Below are 25,321 nucleotides of genomic sequence, written 5' to 3' on the forward strand. Positions count from 1 at the left end.
CAAGTGAGTTCTGCAAGGAGATTCTCAGGAAACTACAGATTGGCTCCATCTGATTATAAAAAGGGAGGACTTGGGACCAACCCTGCACTTTTTTCCCCTCCATCCTCACATTTCCATGGGCTTCGGGGAGAGCAAAGAGCTACGCTGAGCCTATCAGTAAGTGGCTCCATTTTTAAGTGACTTTCTGCTCTTTTTCTTACATTTACGTTTCTCCTCATTCCCGTCTTCATCTCCATCCCCATCCCCATTGTTATCTTCATCGTCAACCCCATCCCCATTGTTTTCTTCTTCGTCATCCTCATTCTCATCCCCGTCCTCATCCCCATCCCAGTCTTCATCCCCATCCCCATCTCCATCCCCATCCCCAACCTCATCTTCATCCTCATCTCCATCCCCATCCCCATCTTCATCCCCATCCCCAACCTCATCTTTGTCCCCAACCTCATCTTCATCCCCAACTTCATCTTCATCCCCAACCTCATCTCCATCCCCATCTTCATCCCCATCCCAATCCCCAACCTCATCTTCATCTTCATCTCCATCCTCATCTCCATCCTCATCTCCATCTCCATCTCCATCTCCATCTCCATCCCCACCCTCTTCTCCATCCTCTTCTCCATCCTCATCCTCATCCTCATCCTCATCCCGGGTTCTACTGGGAGCCCCTAATACATCCCACGTAAGCAAAATAAAGTGTCGGTGATACCTTCACCCAACCAGCAGAGGTCCCAGCTGGGTTAAATCAACCACAAATTAATTAAAAGGGGATTTTTTTCCCCCAACCCAAGCCCAGCCAGAGCACCCAGTCCCTGTTGGTGCTATCAGTTGGGTGCTAAAACCAACGGACGTTGGGTGATGGAGAGGAACCCGCACCTCCGAGAGCATCTGGAGGTGGGCAGGAGGCTTGCCCCTGCACTTTGGCCCCTTTTTGTCTCAAATTTCAGTGATTTGGGGGTGGATTCATCCATAGGAGGCTTGGTGGAAGGTAATCGGGTGGGGGGAGTGGATGGAAATAAGGGGAAGGACGAGGTTTTGGAGGTGGCATCAAGAGGGGCTTCAGGAGTTGGGTTGGACGTGGTGGCAATTGGGTGAGGGTGGAGTTCATCCCCCTAAAAAATTAAAAAACAACATCACTTTGGGGTAGTTTTGAGCTAAGATGGGACATCGAGGTCCCCACCAGGCTCCTGCTCAACCCTAAGCTCAATTTTTTGCATTTTTTTTCACTTTTTCTTGGCATTTTTTTATCCAGCAATGGTGATGGGCAGGATGTGGTGGCTCCCAGCCTGGCTGTCCCTGATGTGTGGTGAGTGATGATATGACCTTGTTCACCCAAAAAATGTCATTTTTCTGGGGATGGGGCTTGTTTTGGGGGGAAATTGGTGCATTTCTGCAGTAAGAAATCCTTGTTCCCCCTTTTTTTGGGAAAAAAAAAACAACACTGTTTGCTGGTGTCTTTTCTTTTTTTCCTCAGCAAAACTCTCTATTTTGTGTCTTCATCAACAAAAATCCCTTGTCACCTATTTATTCATTTTTTTAAAAAAACAAAACTACCCTTATTATCTGCTCCTGTCTTCCAAGAAAAAATCTTTACTCCCTATTTTTTAGGAGAAAAAAAAATCCTTATCACCTGTCTTTCTTTTTTTTTGCCAAAAAGCCCTTATCACCTGTTTTTTTCCACAATAAATAAATAAGCTGTCATCACCTGTGATTTTTTTTTTAAACTAAGAGTCCTTATAATATGTTTTTTACTAGGAAAAAAAACCCTTAACATCCTATTTTTCACTAAACAGCATGATCATATTTTGGGTAAAAAGCCCTTGTTTCCCTAATTTTTATTTTTTTAAGAAATAAGTTTTATTCCCTGTTTTGTGTTTCAGTTGTTGGAAAACACCTATTATCATCCATTTAGTGGTTTGGGGTTTGTTTGTTTGTTTGTTTTTCAGAAAAAAAAAGTCTTTGTTACCTGTTTGTCTTCATAAGGAAAAAAAAATCTAATACCCAATTTTTTTTTTGAGGAGAAAAATGCCCTATAAACTCTTTTTTTAACCACAACACCTTTATAACCTGCTTTTTTTTTTTTTTTCCAGAGCATTCCCCTATCACTTGTCCCATTTTTCAGAAAAAAAGAAGGTTTTTTTTACTATTTGAATTCTTTTTTGTTTAGAAAAATGCCCTAAATTCCTTTTTTCCCACCCAACAGCCCTTTTTACTTCTTTGGCTTGCGTTAAAAAATAAAAAATAAATAAAAAACTTATTCCCTGGGATTTTTCTTTCTTGGTTTAAAAATGTCCTGTTTGCCTTTTTATTCTATTAAAAAAAAAAAGTGTTTTCTCCTTCTTTTCTTTTCCAGGAAAAAAAAAAATATATATATATATATATATATATATATTACTATTTATTTGGAGGGGGGAAAGGTCAGGAAAAAAACGTATTACTTTTGACCTAAAAGTCCCTTAAAGCCTGTTTGATTTTCATCAAAAATCATTTATTATTTGTTTTTGTTCTCAGCTAAGGGGTCTTTTTACTGTAAAAAGATCCTTTTCACCTATTTGGAGGGGGGGAAATAGCTATTACTAACTGTGTTAATAGGAATTTCTACGGCAAGTTTCTGCTGACAATTTTTATTTTTGTTTTTCTTGTGCTTCCCCCTTGACTTTTCTGCTGCAATCACTGTATTCAGGCAGACCTTATCCTCCTTGCCCTGAACTTTTTACTTCAGTTTTCTTCAGCAAAATGCCCCTATTCTTCGTATTTTGGTTCTCAGGACTTTGCGCTATAATTTATGTGGAAAAACCCGTTTACTGCATGTTTTAAAAACTATGAGGAAAAATAAAGACAAAAATAAACCTCAAAACTACTGCAATTTCTGCATCAAACGCTTTTGGTTTTTTAGTTTTTCTGAACTTCCTAACTGTATATTTCTGCAACAACAACAACAAAAAACTTTATTTCCTACTTCCCTACTTTCAGTTGCCCCAACTTTCAGAAATTTCAGTTGCAATTTCTGCAACAACAACAAGAACATTTATTTCCTATTTTTCATTTGTCAGAACTTTCTCCTGCAAGATCCTACTGGGGGAAAAATACTTTTTTTCTTTTTTTTCCCCCAGAAATTTCTATTGCAATTTCTGAGGCTGAAAAACCTTCTTTAGTATTTTTCAGAAGCTTCTAACTCAATTTCTGCAGCTGAAAAGCCTTCTTTTCCTGGTTTTGGGTGTTTGGGTTCTTTTTGTTGTTTTCTTGGTTGTCTTTTTTTTTTTTTTTCAGAGCTTCCTACTGCAAGTTTCTGCAACCAAAAAAAAAAAAAAAAAGGATTTTTTCTGCAGAATTCTCTACTTTAATTCCTGCAGCCAAACCCACCCTTTTCCCCTGTTTTTTCCAGGCCTTTCAACCGCAACTTTTCGTGGCAAGGAATTCTTTGTCGCCTTCCCGCAGAACAACCAGGAAGCCACCCGCCCCAACATCAAGCTCCTCTTCACCTCCTACTTCGACGCCACCCAAGTGACGGTGACAACGAACGATGACACCTTCAGCAACACCATCACCCTCAGGAAAGACCAGACGGTTTCCTTCCACGTCCCCGGTACCCTGGAGCTCATCAGGAGCCGGATTTCACAAAAAAGCATCTTGATCAAGTCCACCAAGGACATCTCCGTGGTCTTCACCAGCTCCAAGCCCTACAGCATCGGTGCCACCGCTGTTTTGCCCATCGAAAAGCTGGGCACCGAGTACTATGTGGTGACGCCAGACGACAGCTCAAAAGATGGCTTGAAAGAATTCGTGGTGGTGGCCGGGAAGACCACGACCTTCATCTCCATCACCTTCAAGGGCAGTGTTTATTTCAGAGGGACGACTTACTCTGCCGGCTCGCTTCTCCGCATCTCCTTGGACCCGTACCAGAGCTTGCAGCTGCAAAGCGACGATGATCTGTCGGGCACCAAGATCACATCGGACAACGTCGTGGCCGTCCTCAGCGGACACACCTGCGTGAAGATACGCACAGACTGTGACTACGTGGTGGAGCAGCTCCTGCCAGTCACCGCGTGGGGGTACACCTACATCGTCCCCCCCAACCCGCTGCAGAAGGTCCACGATTATGTCTATGTTGTGGCGGCTGAGAGAACCTCCATTTCCTACCACTTGGATCATTCACCTTCCAGAAAGGACATCTTGGCCGGCGAGGTCTACAAATTTGAGACGAGTCAAAATTCACCATTCTACGTGAGCTCTTCGGCTGCAATTCAGGTGGTTTTCTTCTTCACCGGTGCCAGAAAAGGCTCACTGAGGCAAGACCCTTTCCTACTCAACATCCCACCCATCGTCAGCTATTGCCCGTCCTACTGGGTCAACAGCCTGAACGACTACAAGAACTATGCGCTCATCATCGCCAGGAACACGGACACACGCTCCATCACTGTCAACCAGAAGACATTGAAGAGCTCGTGGCAAGAAGTTCCCGGCTCGGACTTCTCCTGGACCATGCTCAGCATCAGCAAGACATCCGAGATCCAGAGCACCGAGCACCACCCTGCAGCCTTTGGGCTACTGGTCTTTGGCTTCCACAGTTACAGAGGCTTTGGCTTCACCGGCCTTTGTGCCACGCGTAAGTAGGGCTCAACGCATGGTTATGTGGCCGTGAGATGGTGGCTTCTTGCTCTGTGGAACCACAGAGTGGTTGAGGTTGACCTCTGGAGGCCAACTGGTCCAACCCACGCTCAAGCAGGTCACCCAGGATCACATCCAGGTGGCTGTTGAAGATCCTCCAAGGAGGAGACTCCACCACCTTACTGGGTTGGAGCCAGTGCTCCATCACCTGCACAATGATGTTCTTCCTGATGTTCACCTAGAACCCGTTGTGTTCCTGTGCCTGGGGGATGCTCTGTCCCATCCTCCAGGTGTAATGATTCATATCTTCATTAATATGATTAATATCTTCATATTAATATGAAGATATTAAACAGGACTGGACCTGGTATTAACCCTTGGGGTATTGCACTAATTACTGGCCTCCAACCTACTGACCCTTCCGTGCTTTGTTCCTGCCGTTGTACCTTGCAGACCACTGGCTTTTCTCATGGATGCTGCTGCTTTTCCTTACAATCTATTTTCTTTCTCAGCAACTTATTCCACGCTTTCCTGTGCCGACATCGTCTGCAGTGAGCAGCAGAGGTGCAAGATGGTGGAAGGAGTGCCCACGTGCATCCAGGAAACATTCTCAACCTGCTGGGCCACCGGCGATCCTCACTACCTTACCTTTGATGGGAAAACCTTTGATTTCATGGGAACGTGCACCTACACCATGACCAAGAGCTGCGATGAAGACCCGGACCTGCCCATCTTCAGCGTCGAGGCCAAAAACGAGCACAGGGGTAACCCAAAAGTCTCCTATGTCGGTGTCGTGATCGTCCACGTCTACAACATTACCATTACTGTGGTCAGGTCCGAGGACGGGTTTGTGAGGGTACGTATGGAAAAAATTAAGAAATCCAAAGAAATATCTTGGTGTTTCACTAGAATAACATATTTCCTGTGTAGGTGATGCTACCATGCGGGCATTTCCTGCGTGGCAGGAAAATTGCCTTTGCCACCTTGGCCCTAGTGTGGGTGGAACCAATGTCATTTTCACATCTCTTGAAGGAAAAGGTGTTGCCTTGATCCCACCTGGGTTTTGTTGTCCTTGGCTGATCACCAAATTTCTGCACAAGGAGAGGGGAAAATTGGGGATGGTGAAGTGGAGGGGAAATGCTCTTTTTTCATATTTTATGCTGAATTTGAGGCTCACAACTTGCAAGAAAACACCTCGAAATTCAACATATCTCATTTCTCACCTTGCATCTGATTTATTTCCCTTCCAGGTGAACAACCACTACTCCCGCCTCCCCATCTCCCTCGCCCAAGGGAAGCTCCAGCTGCAGCAGAAGGGCAGGTCCGTCCTGATTAAAACCGGCTTCCTGCTGAAGGTCCTGTACGACTGGGATGACCACTTGGTGGTGAAGATCCCCAGTGTGCTGGCCAACAAAGTGTGCGGGATGTGTGGCAACAGCAATGGCAACCCCCAAGACGATGTTCTCCTGCCCAACGGGGATGCAGCTCAGAACACCATGGATCTGGGCCAGGGCTGGAAGGTGTTCGATGAGAGCAGCCACTGTTTCGACAGCTGCATCGGCGACTGCAAGCAGTGCCCACAGGATGAGGCGAAGAAGTACAAGGTGGAGGGATTGTGCGGGTTGCTCAGCCAAAGCCCGGGGCCCTTCCAGCTCTGCCACGCTGCCATCAACCCCAAGAATTACCTGGACAACTGCGTCTATGACCTCTGTGTCAACAACGGGCTCCATACCATGCTGTGCCAAGCCCTGAAAGCCTATGCAGATGACTGCCGGGAAGAGGGAATCATTGTGGATGACTGGAGGACGCCAGCGCATTGTCGTGAGTAGCTCCTGGTTGGCAGAAAATCCTCCCTTTGGGCGAGCAAGGTGCCATGGTGCTAATTAGGGTGGGCGGAATTAAGGTGAGATGGGGCGGGAATGGGCACAGAAGGGGTATGAAAGGGAAATTGCACCAATGGGGATGGTTGACCCTCTGAAGTGGGTCACTTTGAATTAGGCTGCATGATATTGTGCCTGAAAAAGCTGTGAGCTCCATGAAAAGAGGGCTAGAAAAAGTTATTAAGGCATGTCCCCATAGAGGCTCCCAGAAGACCAGGCAGAAAGCCCATAAAGTCCACGGGGGCTCCCAAAAATCCCCACAAAAAGCCCATAAATTCCATGTGGGCTCCCAAAAGTCCATGCAGAAAGCCCATAAAGTCCACGGGGGCTCCAGGAAGCCCATGGGAGGCTACCAAAAGTCCACGTAGATACTCTTAGCATTCTGCTTCACTTCCTTACTGCCAAAGAGCAACCCCCCCATTGCAACCACGGTGTCCTGTCCCTTCAACAGCTCTGTCCTGCCCTGAGAACAGCAACTACAGGTCTTGTGGCAGCGCCTGCCCCGCTACCTGCAACAATGCTGCAATGCCGGCCGACTGCGGTGCCTCGACCTGCGTGGAGACCTGCGAGTGCCAGGAGGGCTTCGTGTTGGACGCTGGCAAGTGCATCCCCCAGGCCGAGTGTGGCTGCGTCTTCGAGGGCCGCCTGCACGGCCTCGGCGAGGAGTTTTGGGGTGACAGCACCTGCACGAAACGTTGCGTTTGCGATGTGGCCACGCGGACGGCCGTATGCCGCAAGGCCAGCTGCCATGCCCAGAAAGAGTGCCGGGTGGAGCAGGGCATCCAGGATTGCTACCCCACGAGCTATGGGAACTGCACGGCGTATGGCACCACTCACTACAAGGACTTTGACGGTGGGAGGTTCATCTTCCAGGGCACGTGCGTCTACCAGTTCACCGGGTTGTGCAAGAAGAGCCAAGACCTGGTGGATTTCCAGGTGCTGGTGCAGAACGGCCACCAGGATGACCAACTTCTGTCCTCCATCGCTCTCGTGAAGATCAAAGTCTATGGGAAAAGCATTGTGATCAGCCAGAAGGACCCCAACAAAATCACTGTGAGTTTAACAAACTTGATTCTGTTTCTACATTCACTTCCTGCTCCTCATCCCAGCTTCCTTTTCCCATTTTTACTCTTCCACCTTCATGCCTCATTTTTTCCCCCATATTGGATAATGCTGAATATTCTTCTCCAACCATGCTGCTGATATCCAGAGCTACCAGGTCTGCTTGCTCTGCATTAATCAAGATTTAATTGCCTAAATATTAGGCCTTCATTGAAAGGTCTTCACCTGAACCAGGAGGTCAGTATGTGATAAGCCAAGGCACTGTTTATCTCAAAGATGGTGGGCATCTCTGTTTGGGGCAGATGATTAAATCTGAAAAGTCTTCTAAATTACTTGAGTGCTTTAGATGGAGACCAAATTGCAGGCATCTGAGGTGGCATGAAAACACAACTTGTCTTTACAGATGGATATAGATTTTTTAAAAAATTTTATTTATTTTTTTTTGCTTTTGCCCCCAGGTCAACAACCAATTGGCCAACTTACCATACCACCACAAGAGGAAGATCTCGGTCTACAGAGGTGGGCAGGACGCGGTGGTGGAGACTGACTTTGGCCTCACTGTCACCTACGATTGGCAGAGCCAAATCACCGTGGTGGTGCCTGGCACTTACGCGGATGCCCTGTGTGGCCTCTGCGGGAACTACAACGGGGACACGAGTGACGACATGATGATGAAGAATGGTCAAACGACACTAAACCCCGATGACCTTGGGCAGAGCTGGAAGGTGGCTGACGTCCCAGGTTGCATGGAGCTGTCGCAGGAGCAATGCCCCACCCTGATGGAGGCCATGAGGCAGCAGGAGGTCGCAGAGAAGGGTTGTGGGCTCATCTCGAAAGTGGACGGGCCCTTCACAGCCTGCCATGCTCTGGTGGACCCCTTCAATTACGTCCAAAACTGCGTGCATGATTTTTGCCTCTTCCCAGACCAGGAAGCTGTGGTGTGCCAGCAGATCAGCCACTACGCCGCCACCTGCCAAGCCGCCGGCGTCACCATTGGGAGTTGGAGGACGGACGATTTCTGCAGTAAGCTGGGACAATTGGAGGGTTTTTTCTTTTGTTTTGTTTCACAAAGGGTTGTGAGCATCAGAGGGAGCCCCAGTCCTGGGAAAAAACCTATATGGGGATGAACCAGAGGTCTCACTTGGTGTTTTATCCCACCCAAAGTCTAGCTTGGACCCATTGTCACTGTCTACAGCCAATGCACACCCTCATCCAGCTATGGTGGGCAAATGATTTGGTCCCAATAAGCACCAATTCTTGGCTAAAATGAGAGTTGAGGCTAATTGCCTGGGTTGCTTAGAGGTCAAATCTTTATAAAATGCACCAAAAATCTCTGTATTAAGGGAGAGGGACTGGTGTTGAAACCCAATTAGGAACCTAACGTGGTAGCAATTGTGTTGCTTGAGGGAATAATGGGGGAAAAAATGGACAGTTCAGGGGTTTAAAACACCACCTAAAAGGGTTGAGACCTCCCTTATGGTCATCTCTTCCCTCGTGTCCACGGCAAGCAAGAGATGAGATTTAACCATGAAGCAATTGGATGAAAAAAGCCTGCTTCTGGCAAACCTCATCTTGGGCCCAACTCTCTCCAGTTAGAGGAAACCTCTTGGATCTGGCCCGTAATTTCCTTGCTCCTAACGATCCCCCTTGTCTTGTGGCAGGTATTTCGTGTCCTGCAAACAGCCACTACGAGCTCTGCTCCCAGACCTGTAGCCAGATGTGCAGCAGCATTTACACCTCGGTGAAGTGCTCCGAGCGCTGCAAGGAGGACTGCGTGTGCAACGAGGGCTTCGCGCTCAGTGGCGATGAGTGCGTCCCCATGGCCCAGTGCGGATGCCTCTACCAGGACTTCTACTACAAGCTGGGGGAGACTTTCCACCCCACCAAGCAGGAGAAATGCCGGTGCCAGGACAACGGCTCTGTGCTCTGCGAAGAAGTTCCTGACACCGATGAGACCGAATGCAAAGTTGTCAACGGTGTCACCCAGTGCCAATCTGCCACCCTTGGGACCTGTGTGGTCACCGGCGACCGCAGCTATGTGTCCTTCGATGGGTTGGCCTTCGAAATCCCTGGCACCTGCTCCTACATCCTCACCGAGACCTGTGCTGGTGACGACAACGTCAAGTCCTTTGTTGTGAAAATCGAGAAGGATGCCCGGCAGAAAAGGAAGGTCTCCACCATCCAAGCATTGTCCGTTGAAGTCTACGGACTCACATTGACCATGGCACGAGGCAAGACAGGAACAGTCATGGTAAGGAGGTAGTTGGTGGCCCAACATGGGTGCAAACATGCTGGTGACAAAGTCTACAGCCTAACATTGACTTTGGCATCAAGATAGAGGGGACGCCCTGGTATAGTTGTGCTTCATGCTCAGCCTCTTCTTGGTTGCAAGCTGGTGTCAAAGTCTACAGGCTGGTGTTGACTTTGCCATGAAGCAAGAACTGAATGGTCCAAGTAAGGCCATATTTTGGGGTTCACCACTTTTTGGGTGCGAACACAAGAGATCCAAACATTTTTCCTTGATGGAGAGAAGAACTTACATTTATGTCCAACAGAAAGCCATTTTCATCCCCACTTCCCCTTCCAGTTGCAAACTGGGAGCCATAAATTCATAAAAACATTGGTTGGAAGGTGCCTCCCCCAATGTTTTTTGCTCCTACCCCCGTGTCCTCCTCCCTGAGGCTCACCATGGGATTTCTCTCTCTGTCCCAGGTGGACTCAATATTCTACAACCTCCCGGCCATCCTGAGCGAGGGACGGGTCCAGGTGCACCAACATGGGATGGGCGTCCTTCTTCAGACCGACTTTGGCCTCGTTGTACACTACGACCTCCTCCACCACGTGTTGGTCACAGCTCCCCAGAGCTACAAGGGCCACCTCTGTGGGCTCTGCGGCAACAACAACGGGCAACAAGATGATGATCATCTCCTCCCCGATGGCCACAACGCCCCCGATGTGAACGCCTTTGGCTCTGCCTGGAAAACACCCGAGGTAGCTTGCAGTGACGACTGCTCCAAAGACGACTGCCCGGTCTGCACGGAGGAGAAGGAGGAGGTCTTCCAGAAACCCAACTACTGTGGCGTCCTCGTGGTCCCTGAGGGCCCCTTTTCCTCCTGCTACAACACCATCAGCCCAGCCCCGTATTTCCACGCCTGCATCCATGACCTCTGCCTCACCGAAGGCAACACCAACGTCCTCTGCCAGAGCATCCAGAGCTACGTATCCACCTGCCAAGATGCTGGCGTCACCATCGAGGCATGGAGGAAACCTTCCTTCTGCCGTAAGTGGGGGTCACAGGTGGGAAACTTCCTCCCCGGTCCAGAATCCATGCCCTGTTGGGATGAATTGAAAAATAAATTCAGAGGGACAACGTCTTGAGAGCTGAAGCACCATCAAAGCGTGGGGAGATGCAAACGGTGGTGTTGGGGTGGAATGATGATGGCGACATGAAAATTCTGGGGGGAAAAAAACAATGTGATGGGGCCTGTTTTTGATCGGTGCTTTGAGTAAGTGGGAATAGACTTTGCAATGCCAATAAGATTGATTTTTTTTTTTTTAATTGGTATTGATGCTTGTGTTGGCTTTTTTCATTCACCCTCAATGGGGTGGATTTTGGCTCCCCTTGGGAACAAATAGGAAAAGCAAACACAAGCATCAAAGGGGTGGATTTTCATTAATGTTGGGGCTCCACCGTCTCCCTCGGGTGCAATTGTGGGCTGCCCAACCTTCAGTTTGGGGACAATCATCCTTTTCCTTCCAGCCTTGAGTTGCCCGGCCAACAGCAGCTACTCCCTGTGCGCCAACCTCTGCAGCAACAGCTGCGTGGGGCTCGTGGATGCCTCCAAATGCCCCAAAAAATGCACCGAAGGCTGCCGCTGCGACGAAGGGTACACCTTTGATGGGAACGCCTGTGTCCCCAAGGACAAATGTGGATGTTTTGTGGACGGGATATATTACAAGGTAGTCATGTCTTGAGGCTGGGAGACTTTGGGTTTTCTTAATCAATTTTATTTGGGTTTTATTCTTCCCACTTGTGTAACAACCTAGTGCAAGCAAGGACCTTCAAAGGCAATGTGTGCATGACACAAAGAACCTTGCAAAAAGAAAAAGACAAAATCTTCCATCTGCCAAGTGATTCTGCTCTTTGTTATGAAGAAATCTGAGGCATTTTCACATCTTTTCATCACTTGGCATAAAAGTGCTAGCACAGCCGTGGATGCCTGTAGATAGATGCGATGCATTCCACAGCTGAAGGTGCTAAATAATATATTTTTCCTTTAGGGAAGGTGAAAGAAGGCAGATGGTTTTTTGCTTCTTTCCCAGACCCCTTCCTTGCAACAAAAACAAGACATCCTTCAGCAATTTTGCCTTTTGCAAGCTGCGTATTTGCTCCAGTAGATCTCAATGCATTTTTCCCCCTTTTGAGCACATTAAGACCAAAAAAGGAGCACACTTCCATGCCTCAGATGACCTGATTTTTCTCTCTGCAGGAGAACGTGGAAGAAACATTGAGTTCCTGCACTTTCCACATTTTTCTAAATATCTTAATCACCCAAAATCAGCTCCTTTTGGAGCAAAAATAAACGGATAAATAGAACGGAGGTTTTTTCTAAGACGGAGGCGGTTTTTCTAATAATGGGTGGATTAAGGATCTGGTCCCTGGGTTTTATTTCCACATTTTTATGCATTTACTCCTAATGGTTTGTGCTTCTCATCGCAACGTTTGCAACCTCTCGCCCTGCAGCCCCATGAGTTGGTCGTGAACGAGAACTGCCAGTCGCGTTGCACGTGCATCCCTGGGAAGGGTTTGACCTGCGAGAGCCACGGATGCAGTGATGATGAAACCTGTGAAATTCGGGATGGGGTCTTGGGTTGCATCAACCAAAGTAAGGAAAAACGGGGTTGTATGAGCTGGGGAGAAAGGGATCTCTGAGCCAGAGAAGATCCTGGGGCTGGCTGGGATGTGTGGATGAAGGTGCAGGCTGAGGTGGGAACCCTACAGCAAGGGGAGATGGAGGACACAGATCCCATCTCAACACTGAGATGGTCAGGAAAGTGGTGGAATGATTCTGGAGAAATAAAAGGCTTCAGCAAAGCAACCTCTTTGCTTTGGGTCCACCCAAATGTCCAATTCTAACCATGGTGGTGGCACCTTCTTGAAGGGCAGGAGGGATCTTGGGTAAGGATGAACCCAATCTTGATCCTTTTCCTCGTGAAATGGGGGGAGAGACAGCTGAAAAGGGGGGGACTTGGGCTCAGGGGCGGATTATTGTGCTCTGATTTGCATCTCAGAGCTGCTGAGCCCCTCTTAAAGCCCAAGGGGGAGCAGAGGATGCTTGGTGGACCTCAAGGCCAGTGAAGACGCTTAGTCTGCGTGATGACATGGGATGTGCTCCTCACCAGAACATCCCCCATGGACATTTCTTCTCCTTCTAGACCCCTGCAAAGCCCTTCAGTGCCGGCCCAAGGAGACGTGCAAATTTGAGGATGGCCAGGCCAAGTGTGTCCCATCCCTGGTGGCCACCTGCTGGGGTTGGGGTGACCCCCACTACCACACCTTCGACGGGCGCGATTTCGACTTCCAAGGCACCTGCACCTACACCATGGCTGAATCCTGTGGGAACGACTCCAAGTTGGTGCCCTTCAAGGTGGAGGCCAAGAACAACATCCGAGGCGGGGTGAAATCTGTCTCCTACATCAACTTGGCCAACATTGAGGTCTATGGCCAACAAATCTCCATCCGTCAGAAGGAAGTGGGCAAAATTAGGGTGAGTTGGCTTAAAACAGGCAAGATTGGCCTTTCTCCATCTCCTTTCCCACCTATCTCATCCCCACCTCCTTTCCCACCCATCTCTTCTTCCATCATGGCTAACATCTCCATATGTTCCATCAAGGCCACCGTTATTTTTGGCTGAATCTGTCAAGCCAAAATGTGAAGTTTTGAAACGTTGGGGTAGAAGGGGAATGCGCTGCCCCACATGGGGCAATGTGGGGTGGTTTTCTGCCCCCTGGGGAAGCCAAAAGGTGTGCAAGAAACCTCAAAGCACATGGGACACCTCCAGGAGGTTTGCGATAGCAGCTGGTGTGTGTAAATTGGGTAAGGCAAAGCTCAACAGAAGTAATTGCATGTGGATGCAAAATAATTGCATGCCCCAGGAGCACGCAGATCCATGCACCACGCTCACATATAATGCTCCCCATCCCTAGGTGAACGGGGTGCTGACCCTGCTCCCGGTGAGCCTGGAGGACGGCAGGCTGGAGCTCTTCCAGAGCGGGCTCAACGCCGTGCTGGAGACCAATTTCGGCCTCCGGGTGACGTACGACTGGAACTGGTACCTGCTCGTCGAGCTCCCCAGCAGCTATTACAAGCACACCTGCGGCCTCTGTGGCAACTTCAACCTCAAGCCGGAGGACGACATCCCCCAGCAGAGCGGCGACCTCATCGCCTCCATCGTGGATTGGGCCAAGGGCTGGAAAGTCCCCGACGACGACCCGTTTTGCTGGGATTTCTGTGAAGGCGACTGCCCCGTGTGCGAGGAGGAGAAGAAGGAGCTGTATAGTGGCAACCAGTATTGTGGCCTGATCAAAAAAAGCTTCCAGGGGCCCTTCAAGGCTTGCCACGATGTTGTCAAACCCAGGGATTTCTTCCGCAACTGCCTCTATGACGTGTGCATGAACGATGGGGCAAAAAGCATCCTCTGCAAGACACTGGAAGCTTATGCATCCACCTGCAAAAAGCAAGGGGCCGTGGTGCACGACTGGAGGACACCATCAGGCTGCTGTGAGCAATGGGCTTCCTCCTTGCCAATGTGGTTTTGCAAACTAGGGGGAATATCTGGCATGGGATGATGCATGTAAGGTGCTTGGCGAGTTTGCAGAGGGGAATATTTAGCTTTGGGGTGGCGTGTGCAAAATAACTGGTGCATTTGCAGAAGTTAGCCATCCAGGGAGGGTTGCATGCGAAGCATGCTCACACAATGCAATATCAATCCCCAGGAGACCGCGTGCAAAGTAGTCAAGGTGCTTGCATGCAGCATCCCCGAATGGGTATTGCACCATGCAAATGCAGTGAGCATTTTGCAATATCCTCAGGACACTGCCTGCAAACTGCTCATTGCATTTGCACGGAGCAATATCCATCTGCAGGATGCTGCGTGCAAAGTGCTGCATGCATTTACGTGCTGCAACATCTGCAGGATGTTGCATGCAAAATGCTTGGTGCATTCGCAAGGTGCAATGTTCATCCTTGGGATGTTGCATGCAAAATGGTGCACATAACACTTTGCAATGCATGCAACCCTGCTGCATTCCCACCCGCTCATCAGCTAATTGCCCCCCTTCCTCCTGCAGCGTTACCCTGCCCAGAAAACAGCCACTATGAAGCTTGTGGCAACGCCTGCCCGGCCACCTGCACCAACCGGGACGCACCCGCCTCTTGCACCCAGCCCTGCGTGGAGACCTGTGCTTGCAACCAGGGCTACGTCCTCAGCGGTGGCCAGTGCGTGGCAGTGGCCGACTGCGGTTGCACCCGCGATGGTCGCTACTACCAACCCGGCGAGGAGTTTTGGGACGACGAGACCTGCCATTCCCAGTGCAGGTGCGACCCGGGTTTGGGCATGGTGGTGTGCAAGGAGGCCAGCTGCAAGGCGGGCGAGCAGTGCACCGTGGTGAAGGGCGTGCGGCGGTGCGTGGCCAAGGGTCGCTCCGTCTGCGTGGCCACCGGGGACCCCCATTACACCACCTTCGACGGGCGCCGCTACGACTTCATGGGCACCTGCGTCTACCAGTTCGCTGCCCTCTGCTCCGAAGACCCCACGCTTGTCCCCTTCAAGGTCACCGTGGAGAACAACAACCGGGGCAGCCGTGTGGTCTCCTACACCAAGGAGGTCATCTTGATGGTCTACAACATGACCCTCAGCCTCAGCCAAGCAGACCCCCAGAAGCTCAAGGTAGGGGGGGGGGAGGCATCCAGTTGTAGCAAGGCATCTGGTTGGGTTGCAAACTCCTTGCATGGCACCTGGGCAGCTTGCAGGCTCCTTGTGTGGGTTGCAAGGTCATAGAAATCCAACTAGACATCATACAAGCCTGGTGCATGGCATCCGGTTGGGTTGCAAGCTCGTTGTGTGGCATGTGGATGAGTTGTGAGGGTGTTGGGAGGCGTCCAGTTGGGTGCTGAGGGCATCGGGAGGCGTCCAGTTGGGTGCCGAGGGTGTCAGGAGACAACTGGCCACGGTTGCACAGTGTCCAATTGAACTGCAAGGTCATCGTGAGACATCCAGTTGGATCTCAAGCTCGTTGCATGACATCTGGGCAGGTTGCACGCCCATCGCATGGCGTCCTGCTGCCCCTCCGCTCCCCTTCCAGGTCAACGGGATCCTGGTGGATCTGCCCTTCACCCACGGCAACCAGCTCCGTGCCTACATCAGCGGCGTCCACGGCTTCATCAAGACCGACTTTGATGTCATCGTCACCTTCGACTGGCACAGCTACGCCAGGGTCATCCTCCCCAGCACCTACTCACGGTCCGTCTGCGGCCTCTGCGGCAACGCTGACGGAAACCCCGAGGACGACTTCGCTTTGCCCGACGGCAGCTCGGCCACCGACGAAATCCAATTCGCCGACTCCTGGAAGGTGGCCGATGTCCCTGGCTGCTCTGCCGGTTGCACCAAGGATTGCCAAGTTTGCACCGAAGCGGAGAAGCGTGCCTACCGCGGCGACAAGCACTGCGGGGTCCTGGTGAAGAAGCAAGGACCCTTCGCCGCCTGTCACAGCACCATCGACCCGGCCCCATACTTTGACGATTGCCTCTTTGACACTTGTTTCTACAAGGGGCACCAGGAAGCTGTCTGCAGTGCCATCAGTGCCTACGTCACCGCCTGCCAGAGCCAGGGGATTCGTGTCGAGCAGTGGCGCACGGCCGCCTTCTGCAGTACGTGGGGGCTCGGTGCGGGGAGATCCACTGGGGTTGCATTGGGGGGTTGCAAGGAGGCTTTTGGGGTGTGCATGCATGGAGGGTGTTGGGTTTGCATGGAGAAATTGGGGCGTGCATGCATGGAGGGGTTTGGGTTTGCATGGAGAAATTGGGGTGTGCATGCACGGAGGCAGCTGGGTTTGCATGCACAAAGGGAGTTGGGGTCTACATGAAAAGCCTGGGGTTTGCATGCGTGATTTGGGCTCACATTTCTGCAGGATTTGGGAACTGCAGGAAGAAATTTGGGCTCACAATTCTGCAGGGTTTTAGAATTGCAGGAAGGGATTTGGGTTTGCATTTCTGCAAGGTTTGGGGATTGCAGGAGGGCTTTGGGGCTTGCATTTCTGGAATGTTTTGGAATTGCAAGAAGGGATTTGGGGCTCACATTTCTGCAGCGATTTGGAATTGCATGAAGGAATTTGGGTTTGCATTCCTGTAGGGTTTTAGAATTGCAGGAAGGGATTTGGGTTTGCATTTCTGCAGGCGTTTGGAATTGCAGGGAGGGATTTGGGGCTTGCATTTCAGCAGGGTCTTGGAATTGCATGAAGGAATTTGGGCTTACATTTCTGCAGGGATGTGGAACTGCAGTAAGGGAGTTGGGCTCACATTTCTGCAGGGTTTGGGAATTGTAGAAAGGGATTCAGGCTCATTTCTGGAGTGTTTTGGAATTGCATGAAGGAATTTGGGGTCACATCTCTGCAAGGTTTGGGGATTGCAGGAAGGAATTTGGGTTTGCATTTCTGCAGGGGTTTGGAACTGCAGGAAGGGATTTGGGTTTACATTTCTGCAGGCTTCAGGGATTGCAGGGAGGGATTTGGGCTTGCATTTCTGGAGTGTTTTGGAATTGCAAGAAGGGATTTGGGGTCCCATTTCTGCAAGGTTTGGGGATTGCAGGAAGGGATTTGGGGCTTGCATTTTTGCAGGGGTTTGGAATTGCAGGGAGGGATTTGGGCTCACACTTCTGGGGGGTTTTGGAATTGCAGGAAGGGATTTGGGATCGCATTTCTGCAGGGATTTGGAATTGCATGGAGGGATTTGGGCACAGACAGAGGTAGGACCCTGCACCCATCTCACCCTCCTGCAGGCCCCGTCTGCCCCCCGAACCAGCACTACGAGCTCTGCGGCTCGGCCTGCCCAGCCACGTGCCACGGCCAGGCGGAGGTTGAAGGCTGCGACGAATCGGCCCCGTGCACCGAGGGCTGCTTCTGCGACGCCGGCTTCCTGCAGAGCGGCGACCGCTGCGTCCCCCTGGCCCGCTGCGGCTGCTTGCACGACGGCCGCTACTACCAGCGGGGCGAGGAGTTCTTCTCCTGCCCGCGGTGCAGCGAGCGTTGCACCTGCAAAGAGAACGGGGAGGTGGAGTGCAAAGAGGCGAGCTGCGGCGAGGGAGAAACGTGCACGGTGCAGGACGGCGTGCGGGGCTGCTATCCCAGCACCTGCGGGCGCTGCGAGGTGCTGGGTGCCACTTCTTTCCGCACCTTCGACGGGCACATGCTGCGTTTTGCTGGCTCCTGCACCTACACGCTGGCGGCGGCCGAAGCTGCCGGCCCCGAGGTGGAGCTGGTGCCCTTCATAGTGCGGGTGCAGAAGGACCACAGAGGGCCGGAGCCGCTCACCCAGCAGCTGCTGATCACCGTGCACGGCATCACCATCAGCATGAGCCAGGGGAAGCAGTGGGAGGTGAAGGTGAGGGGCCGGGGTTGCTGCAAGGGGTCCTCGTTGTGCAAGTGGCATGCGTGCACCCGAGGGTGCTGGTTTGGCTCCTGCACCCTGTCCTGATCGTGCGTGCACCCAAAGGTGTTGCTTGGAGGTGGAGAACTCGTGCATCATGTCCCCACTGTGCGTGCACCCGAGGGTGCTGCTTGGGCTTGCAGTGCTCTTGCAGCCCTGTTCTGGGTGCAACCCCATTTCAGGCTGCAGAGCATGCACACCCCGTTTTAAATGCAAACTCCCTTTTAAATGCAAACCTATTTTAAATGCAAACCCCGTTTTAGGTTGCAGAGAAGAGGATGTAATCCCCACTTTAGCTGCAACCCCATTTTAGGTTGCAGAGCATGCACACCCCATTTTAAATGCAAACTCCCTTTTAAATGCAAACCTATTTTAAATGCAAACCCCGTTTTAGGTTGCAGAGAAGAGGATGTAATCCCCACTTTAGCTGCAACCCCATTTCAGGCTGCAGAGCATGCACACCCCATTTTAAATGCAAACTCCCTTTTAAATGCAAACCTATTTTAAATGCAAACCCCGTTTTAGGTTGCAGAGAAGAGGATGTAATCCCCACTTTAGCTGCAACCCCATTTTAGGTTGCAGAGCATGGAAACCCTGTTTTAAATGCAAACCCTATTTTACCTGCAACCCCATTTCAGGTTGCAGAAGACGCAACACCCACTTTATCTGCACCCCACCCTTACCGGCAACCCCATTTCAAGCTGCAGACCACCCCAAACCCCTTCATTCCTCAGGGTGCCCACCCTGACACCCCCTTTCTCCCCCCCTGCAGGTGGATGGCGAGCGTCACCTCCTGCCCCTGACGCTGGCGGGGGGCGCGGTGACGGTGACGCAGGAGGGCGCCCACCAGGTGCTGCGGGCGCAGGGGGGCCTCAAGCTGCTCTACGACAGCATCTCCTACGTGCTGCTCACCCTCCCCGCCTCCTACCGGCACCACACCGGCGGCCTCTGCGGCAACTTTGACGGCGATGCAGCCAACGACGCCACCAGCCCGGAGCAGCTGGGGGACAGCTGGGGCATCCCCGTCAGGGGTTGCACGCACGGCTCGCAGCTGGAACCCTGTCCCCAAAGCAAACCCGAGCTCTGCGGGTTGCTGGAGGACGAGACGGGGCCTTTTGGGGGGTGCCACAAGGTGGTGGCGCCCTGGGAGCACGCGGCGAGCTGCGCGCAGGAAGGGTGCGGCAAGGCGGAAGGCGCGGAGCTGTGCAGGATCTTGCAGGCCTACGCCGCCGCCTGCCAGGCTGCCGGCGGGGAGCTGCAGGAGTGGAGGGAAGCAGCCAAGTGCCGTGAGTGGGCGGAGGGGAGGCTGCAGGAGGCGGGGAGGCGGTTCTGTAAGGGGGGGGAGCCGTTGCATGCAGCAGCAGTTTAGTTCCGTGGTTTGCACGTGATTGCATGCACTTTTTCTGCAGAGATTGCACACGATTGTGTACACTTGTTCTGCAGAGTTTGCGTGCAGTTGCATGCAGCAGTTTTGCAGAGTTTGCACATGGCTGCATGCAGTGGTGCTTGCATTTCTGAGTGCCAGCAGTTGCATGCACCAGCAGTTTAATTCCACGGTTTGCACGCAGCTGCGTGCAGCAGTTCTGCGGAGTTTGTGCACAGTTGTTTGCAGAGGTGCTTGCACTTTTCTAAGAATGTGAGCAGTTGCATGCAGCAGCAGTTTAGTTCCCTGTTTTGCACATGGTTACATGCACCAGTTCTGCAGAGTTTGCAAGAATGAAATCACTTGCATGCAGCAGTTTAGTACTGCAGAGTTTGCAAGCAGTTGCATGCAGCAGTGACTGCATTTTTGCAAGAGTGGAAGCCGTTGCAGGGGTTCCTGTTTGCATGCAGCAATGTAAATTTACTTTTGCTGTTTTTTGCATGGGGAAAGCAATCACATGCAGCAATTTTAAATCCCTACAAGCAGTCGAGCAGTTGCATGCAGCAGTTCTTCAGGCCTGCAAACTTTTGCAAGGGGGAGGGGGAAGTGGTTGCATCAATATTTTTTTGGTATTTAGAAAAATTTGCAAAGGGAAAACACCTTGCATGGAATTTGGGGGAAGCTTTGGCTAGGGAGAAGCAGTCCGCATGCAGCCCCATCTTTTGGACACTATTCTTGCAACAACTTTTGCAACACATTTGGGTATTTTTGTGGGGAGAGAAGGAGAAAATAAGCGAGAAATAGCAAACTTGGTGCTTTTCTTTCTGTTTTTCTATCCACCAGCGCTCTCCTGCCCTCCTGACAGCCACTACGAGCTCTGCGCCCGCACTTGTGACCGGACGTGCGCCAGCCTCTCCACTGGCAGCAGATGCACCACTAACAAGTGCTTCGAGGGCTGCCAGTGCGATGAGGGTTTCGTCTTCAACGGGGGCGAGTGCGTCCCCATGGAGTCCTGCGGGTGCATGCACCGCGGCCGCTTCTTCGAGGTGGGTGCTGCTGGGTGCTTGCACGGGCGGCTTTGCACCGTTGCACGTGCTGAGGGTGTTTGCATCCTTGCAAAGGGAGAGTTTGCAGAATTGCACACCCGGTGGGTGCTTGCATTTTGCAGGAGCAGCTTGGCACCATTGCACACGCCGCGGGTGTTTGCATCCTTTGCAAGGCAGAACCCTACTACATGCTGTGTTTCTTTCATTTTCCCTGCAACCTTTGGAAGACAGAACCCTGTTGCATGCAGCTTTTTTCCCTTTTTCCCTTTTTGCACCCTTTGCAAGGGAAAAAAATTGCTTGCATGCAGCTTTCTCCCATTTTTGCACCCTTAGAAAGTCAGAACCCTGTTGCATGCAACTTTCCTCCATTTTTACACCCTTTGCAAGGCAGAACCCCATTGCGAACTGCATTTTTCCTTTTCTCTGCACCCTTAGCAAGTCAGAACCCTGTTGCATGCACCTTTTTTCCCTTTTTTCAACCTTTGCAAGGGGAAAAGCTGCTTGCATGCATCTTTCTCCCACTTTTACACCCTTAGCAAGGCAGAACCCCGCTGCACGCTGCATTTTTAATCCCCCCAAAGGATTTTACCACCCTAACCACCCCTCTCCCGCCCCGCAGATCGCCGAGACCATCCTCTCCGCAGACTGCAGCGAGAGCTGCACGTGCCGGGCGGCGGGCGGCATGCTCTGCCAGCCAGCCAGCTGCCCCTTTGGCCAAGTCTGCGGCATGCGCAACGGCATCCGTGGGTGCGTGGAGCAGCCCGGCCGCTGCACCCTGGTCCCTGCCACCCGCTTCGCTTCCTTCGATGGTGCCACCGGTGCCACCATGGCCACTGGCAGCTACGTGGTGACCTCTCTTTGCAACCCCGGCCATCCCCACTGGTTCCGGCTCTTGGCTGACGTCAGGGAGGATGAGGACCGGCCGGTCGTGGTGGCCCTCCATTTCTTCGGCAGCTCATCTTTCATCACCATCAAGAGGGACAAGAAGATTTGGGTAGGTTGAATCCACCATAAAAATCCCCCGGTGTCAGCCCGGCCCTTCTTTGGAACCAAATTTGGTGGGTTTTCCATCGATATTTTGCAAGGGGCATCGGTTTCGTGCAAGGCTTCAGCCCACCATCATCAGGAGATCTTCATCCTTCAGCTCATCCCTTCATTTTAACCCAAATTTCCTTCTTTCCACTCATTTATTCCAGAAGAAACACCCATGGGTGCCATCCTTCATCACAAGATGCCCATGCATTGGTTTGTCTCTCCATTTTAACCAAATCAATGTCTTTTTCCACCAATATTGCAAGAGAAGGACCGCCACATGTTGCCCTTCATCCCACTACCAAGAGATGTCCACGCAGCTGCCCAGCCCTTTATATGGACCAAAAATGCCTTTTTTTCCACCAATTTGGGGGGTCCTGGCCTCCATCCTGGCCAAAATCTCCAACCAGTTGACCACCTATGATGCCGACAACACCACATGGCTCAACTAAAAGCCCTCAAATTGAGGGATTTCACCCTATTTTAGGCTCCCCCACTATAATAGAGTGGAAGAACCAATTCCCCACCTGTTTCTTCCCAAATTTGGAGACCAACTCATTGCCTACAAGGCCAAGAACACCACATAGCTTAACCAAAAACCCTCAGATTGAGGGATTTCACCCTATTTTGGGCTCTACCACTATGATAGAGGGGAAGAACCAATTCCCCAACTATTTCTACCCAAATTTGGAGGCCAACTCATCGCAGCGTTGTGTTCTACCCACTTCTCTCTCCTTCAGGTCAACAGAACGGGGTCCCGGCCTCCATCCTGGCCAAAATCTCCAACTGGTTGACCAGCTTTGAGGCCAAGAACACCACATGGCTCAACTAAAATACCTCAAATATAAGGGATTTCACCCTATTTTAGGCTCCCCAAGAATGGTGGGGAGGGAAAACCAATTCCCCATCTATTTCTCCCCGAAATTTGAGGCTAACTCATTGAGGCGTTGTGTTTTACCCGCTTCTCTCTCCTTCAGGTCAACGGGGTCCCAGCCTCCATCCCAGCTGAAATCTCCAACCAGCTGACCGTCTACGAGGCTGAGAACACCGTGTGGCTCTCCCAAAACTCCGTCCGCATCGGCCTCAGCCCTGCCGGTGAGGTGACGGTGACGGTCCCCAAGGAGCTGAGCAAGCTCCTCTGCGGCCTGTGCGGCAACTACGACGCCGACGCGGCCAATGACCTCCGGGGCCCCGATGGGGGTTTGGTGGCCAACATGGCGGCGGCGATGAAGGCCTGGAGAGCACCTGACTTCACCCATGTGAGCGTCCCTGAGCGGTGACAGCGCGGGGAGTCTTTTTTGGGGGTGATTCGGGGGGAATATTTGTAGTGTTTTGCGGCCTGGTTGTGGCCTTGTAGGCCGCAGTGCCATCATCTTGGAGAAGCGTCCGTCAGTTGGTCAAAAACTTTCAGATTAACCAAAGTTGTCCCTTTTTCTACAAATTTTTGTAGAAGGAAGTAGCGCAACATGAGTTGTCCTTCATCCCACCATCAGCCCAAGCCTTCAGACTAACCAAAACTGCCTTTTCTCCCCCAGTTTGCTGCTAGGGAAGTCCCCACAGCTGCCATCCTCCACACCCCTATCACCAAAAGATATCCATGTGAAATTAAGCAAAATTGCTTTTTTTTTTTTTTCCCCACCATTTTCAAGCACCCAGGTGGGCTGCCTTCACCAAGAGGTGTCAAGCCCTTCATTTTAACCAAAATTCTTCGGTTTTCCCCCAGTTTCACACAAGGCAGATCTCCACGGGTGTTGTCAGCAGCCTGCTGTTCATCAGCCCATCCTTTCAGATTTACCAAAATCACCTTTTTTCCACCAGTTTCACACGAAAAGAGGCAGTTGTCATTCATCCTACTAACAGTAGTAGGTCCTCGCCCATCAGTTCATCCCTTCACATTAACCAAAAATCACCTTTTACTCCCCATAAATTTAACACGAGGAACCCCCCCCTCAGGGTGTAGACCATATTAACCAAAATCCTCTTTTCTCCCCTCAGAATCACGCCCTATGTGGCTTACAATGAATGGCTAAGTTCATCAGCACCAAAAGGGGGAAAAATGACGGGAAAGAGCCTAGAAGGAGGGGGAAAGCAATAAAGAGGAGAAAAAAAAGAGAAAAGGGGGTAAAAAAAAATGGAAATGGGCAAAACAACTGAAAAAAGGGTTAATTAATGTGGATTTTTCTCCTTTTTTTCACCCAGTGACGCAGAAAAAGAGAAATGTCACGCCTCGTCCCCGAGGCCACCGAGGCCAGAGGCCACCGCAGCCCAGACAAAACGTAACAAAAAGCTGGCTTTTAACCCCTTTTTTCTCCTCAAAACTACAGGGTTTTGTTTTGCAATAAAATGGCTGAAATTAAGGGGAAAAAAAAAAAGAAAAAGGAAAAAAGCATCAGGCTCGGGGAAGGGGGGTTGGGCGGAGGGGGGGACCCGGATGCATGGGTCCCCTGCCAGCCCTGCGGTGCCCCAGGCACCTCCTGTCACCCCCGAGGTGTCCCCGTCCCCCCCCTCAGTCAATATTTCCCGTCACGGCCACGTCATTGTCACCTCCCGTCATTGTCACCTCCCTGCCCATGGCCCCGGGGCACCCCCCCTTGGGGGGGTGGGGGGTGGCACCCGGACATCTGGGTCCCCTTGGAGGGGGGTGGCACGTGGGTCCCCTGGGGGCGTGACAATTTTATCCCTTGGGGTGGTGGCACCTGCATCCCCCTGGGAGGGGGGGTGGCACCTGGGTCCCCTGGGGGGTGACAATTTGGTCCCCTGGGGGGGTGACACCCAGACATGTGGATCCCCTGAGGGGGGGGGGGACGAGGGTGGCACCTGGGTCCCCTGGGGGGGGGGGGGGTGGCCACGTGTCCCTGTCCCACCCCCCCCATCCCGGATGCGTTCCCCCGTGCCAGGAGGGACACTGGGAACCGCCGCTGGCATCGCCCCGGGCCACCGCTGTCCCTCCCAGTATGTCCCAGTTGGCTCCGGTTCTCACCTCCCCACTCCAAAGGCGTCGCGGTTCCCAAACCCAGTTAACCCCAGGATGTCCTAGCTACGTCCCAGTTATCCTCCAGCTTGTCCCAGTCGACTCCCAGTGGCCCCAGTTATTCCCCAGATTGTCCCAGTTCATTCCCAGTGTCCCCAGTTATCTCCCAGTTTGTCCCAGTCCACACCCAGTGTTCTCCCCCCCCAGTAACCCATCCTCTTTCATTATGTCCCAGTCCTTTCAGTACATCCCAGTGATCCTCCGTAGCCCCAGTATGTCCCAGTTCCCCCACCCCCCCCATGTTCCCAGTGCCTCCCAGTACATCCCAGTGTCCCCCAGCCCTCCCAATATGTGCCAGTTTGGCCCTCCAGTGTCACCCCCAGTGTCCCCAGTCCCTCCCAGTATGTCCCAGTCCCCCATAGCACCCCCTTCAGTCCTCCCAGTCCACCCCAGTATGTCCCAGTTCCACTCCCCCCCCCCATGTCCCCAGTGCCTCCCAGTACATCCCAGTGTCCCCCAGACCTCCCAATATGCCCCAATTCGGCCCTCCAGTGTCACCCACAGTGTCCCCAGTCCTTCCCAGTATATCCCAGTCCCCCATAGTACCCCCTTCAGTCCTCCCAATCCCTCCCAGTATGTCCCAGTCCCCCATAGCACCCC

At 51.8% G+C, this 25,321-nt stretch overlaps 1 protein-coding gene across 1 annotated transcript; it reads left to right on the forward strand.

Moving 5' to 3' along the window:
- Positions 1 to 19: 19 nt before the first annotated feature.
- FCGBP (Fc gamma binding protein) lies at positions 20 to 23,966 on the forward strand. Its single transcript, XM_080571811.1, has 21 exons — positions 20 to 156; positions 1,250 to 1,303; positions 3,383 to 4,603; positions 5,118 to 5,461; positions 5,856 to 6,426; positions 6,937 to 7,538; positions 8,006 to 8,570; positions 9,209 to 9,798; positions 10,260 to 10,827; positions 11,308 to 11,507; positions 12,292 to 12,433; positions 12,984 to 13,315; positions 13,755 to 14,328; positions 14,898 to 15,496; positions 15,912 to 16,476; positions 17,603 to 18,204; positions 19,022 to 19,535; positions 20,456 to 20,658; positions 21,278 to 21,652; positions 22,668 to 22,949; positions 23,890 to 23,966. Exons 2-21 carry the CDS (start codon positions 1,252 to 1,254, stop codon positions 23,890 to 23,892), a joined length of 8,904 nt encoding a protein of 2,967 aa, XP_080427937.1. The 5' UTR covers positions 20 to 156; positions 1,250 to 1,251; the 3' UTR covers positions 23,893 to 23,966.
- The last annotated feature ends 1,355 nt before the right edge of the window (positions 23,967 to 25,321 follow it).

This window comes from Anser brachyrhynchus (genome assembly GCF_964034855.1).
Source record: "Anser brachyrhynchus genome assembly, chromosome: 38".
NCBI lineage: Eukaryota > Metazoa > Chordata > Aves > Anseriformes > Anatidae > Anser > Anser brachyrhynchus.

Excerpts from the sequence above, each read along its gene's own strand:
- FCGBP (XM_080571811.1), top strand. The coding sequence starts at position 1,252 with ATGGTGATGGGCAGGATGTGGTGGCTCCCAGCCTGGCTGTCCCTGATG. Across the intron at positions 9,799-10,259 it reads GCAAGACAGGAACAGTCATG|GTGGACTCAATATTCTACAA; the intron begins GTAAGGAGGTAG and ends TCTCTGTCCCAG. Across the intron at positions 19,536-20,455 it reads GAGGGAAGCAGCCAAGTGCC|CGCTCTCCTGCCCTCCTGAC; the intron begins GTGAGTGGGCGG and ends TCTATCCACCAG.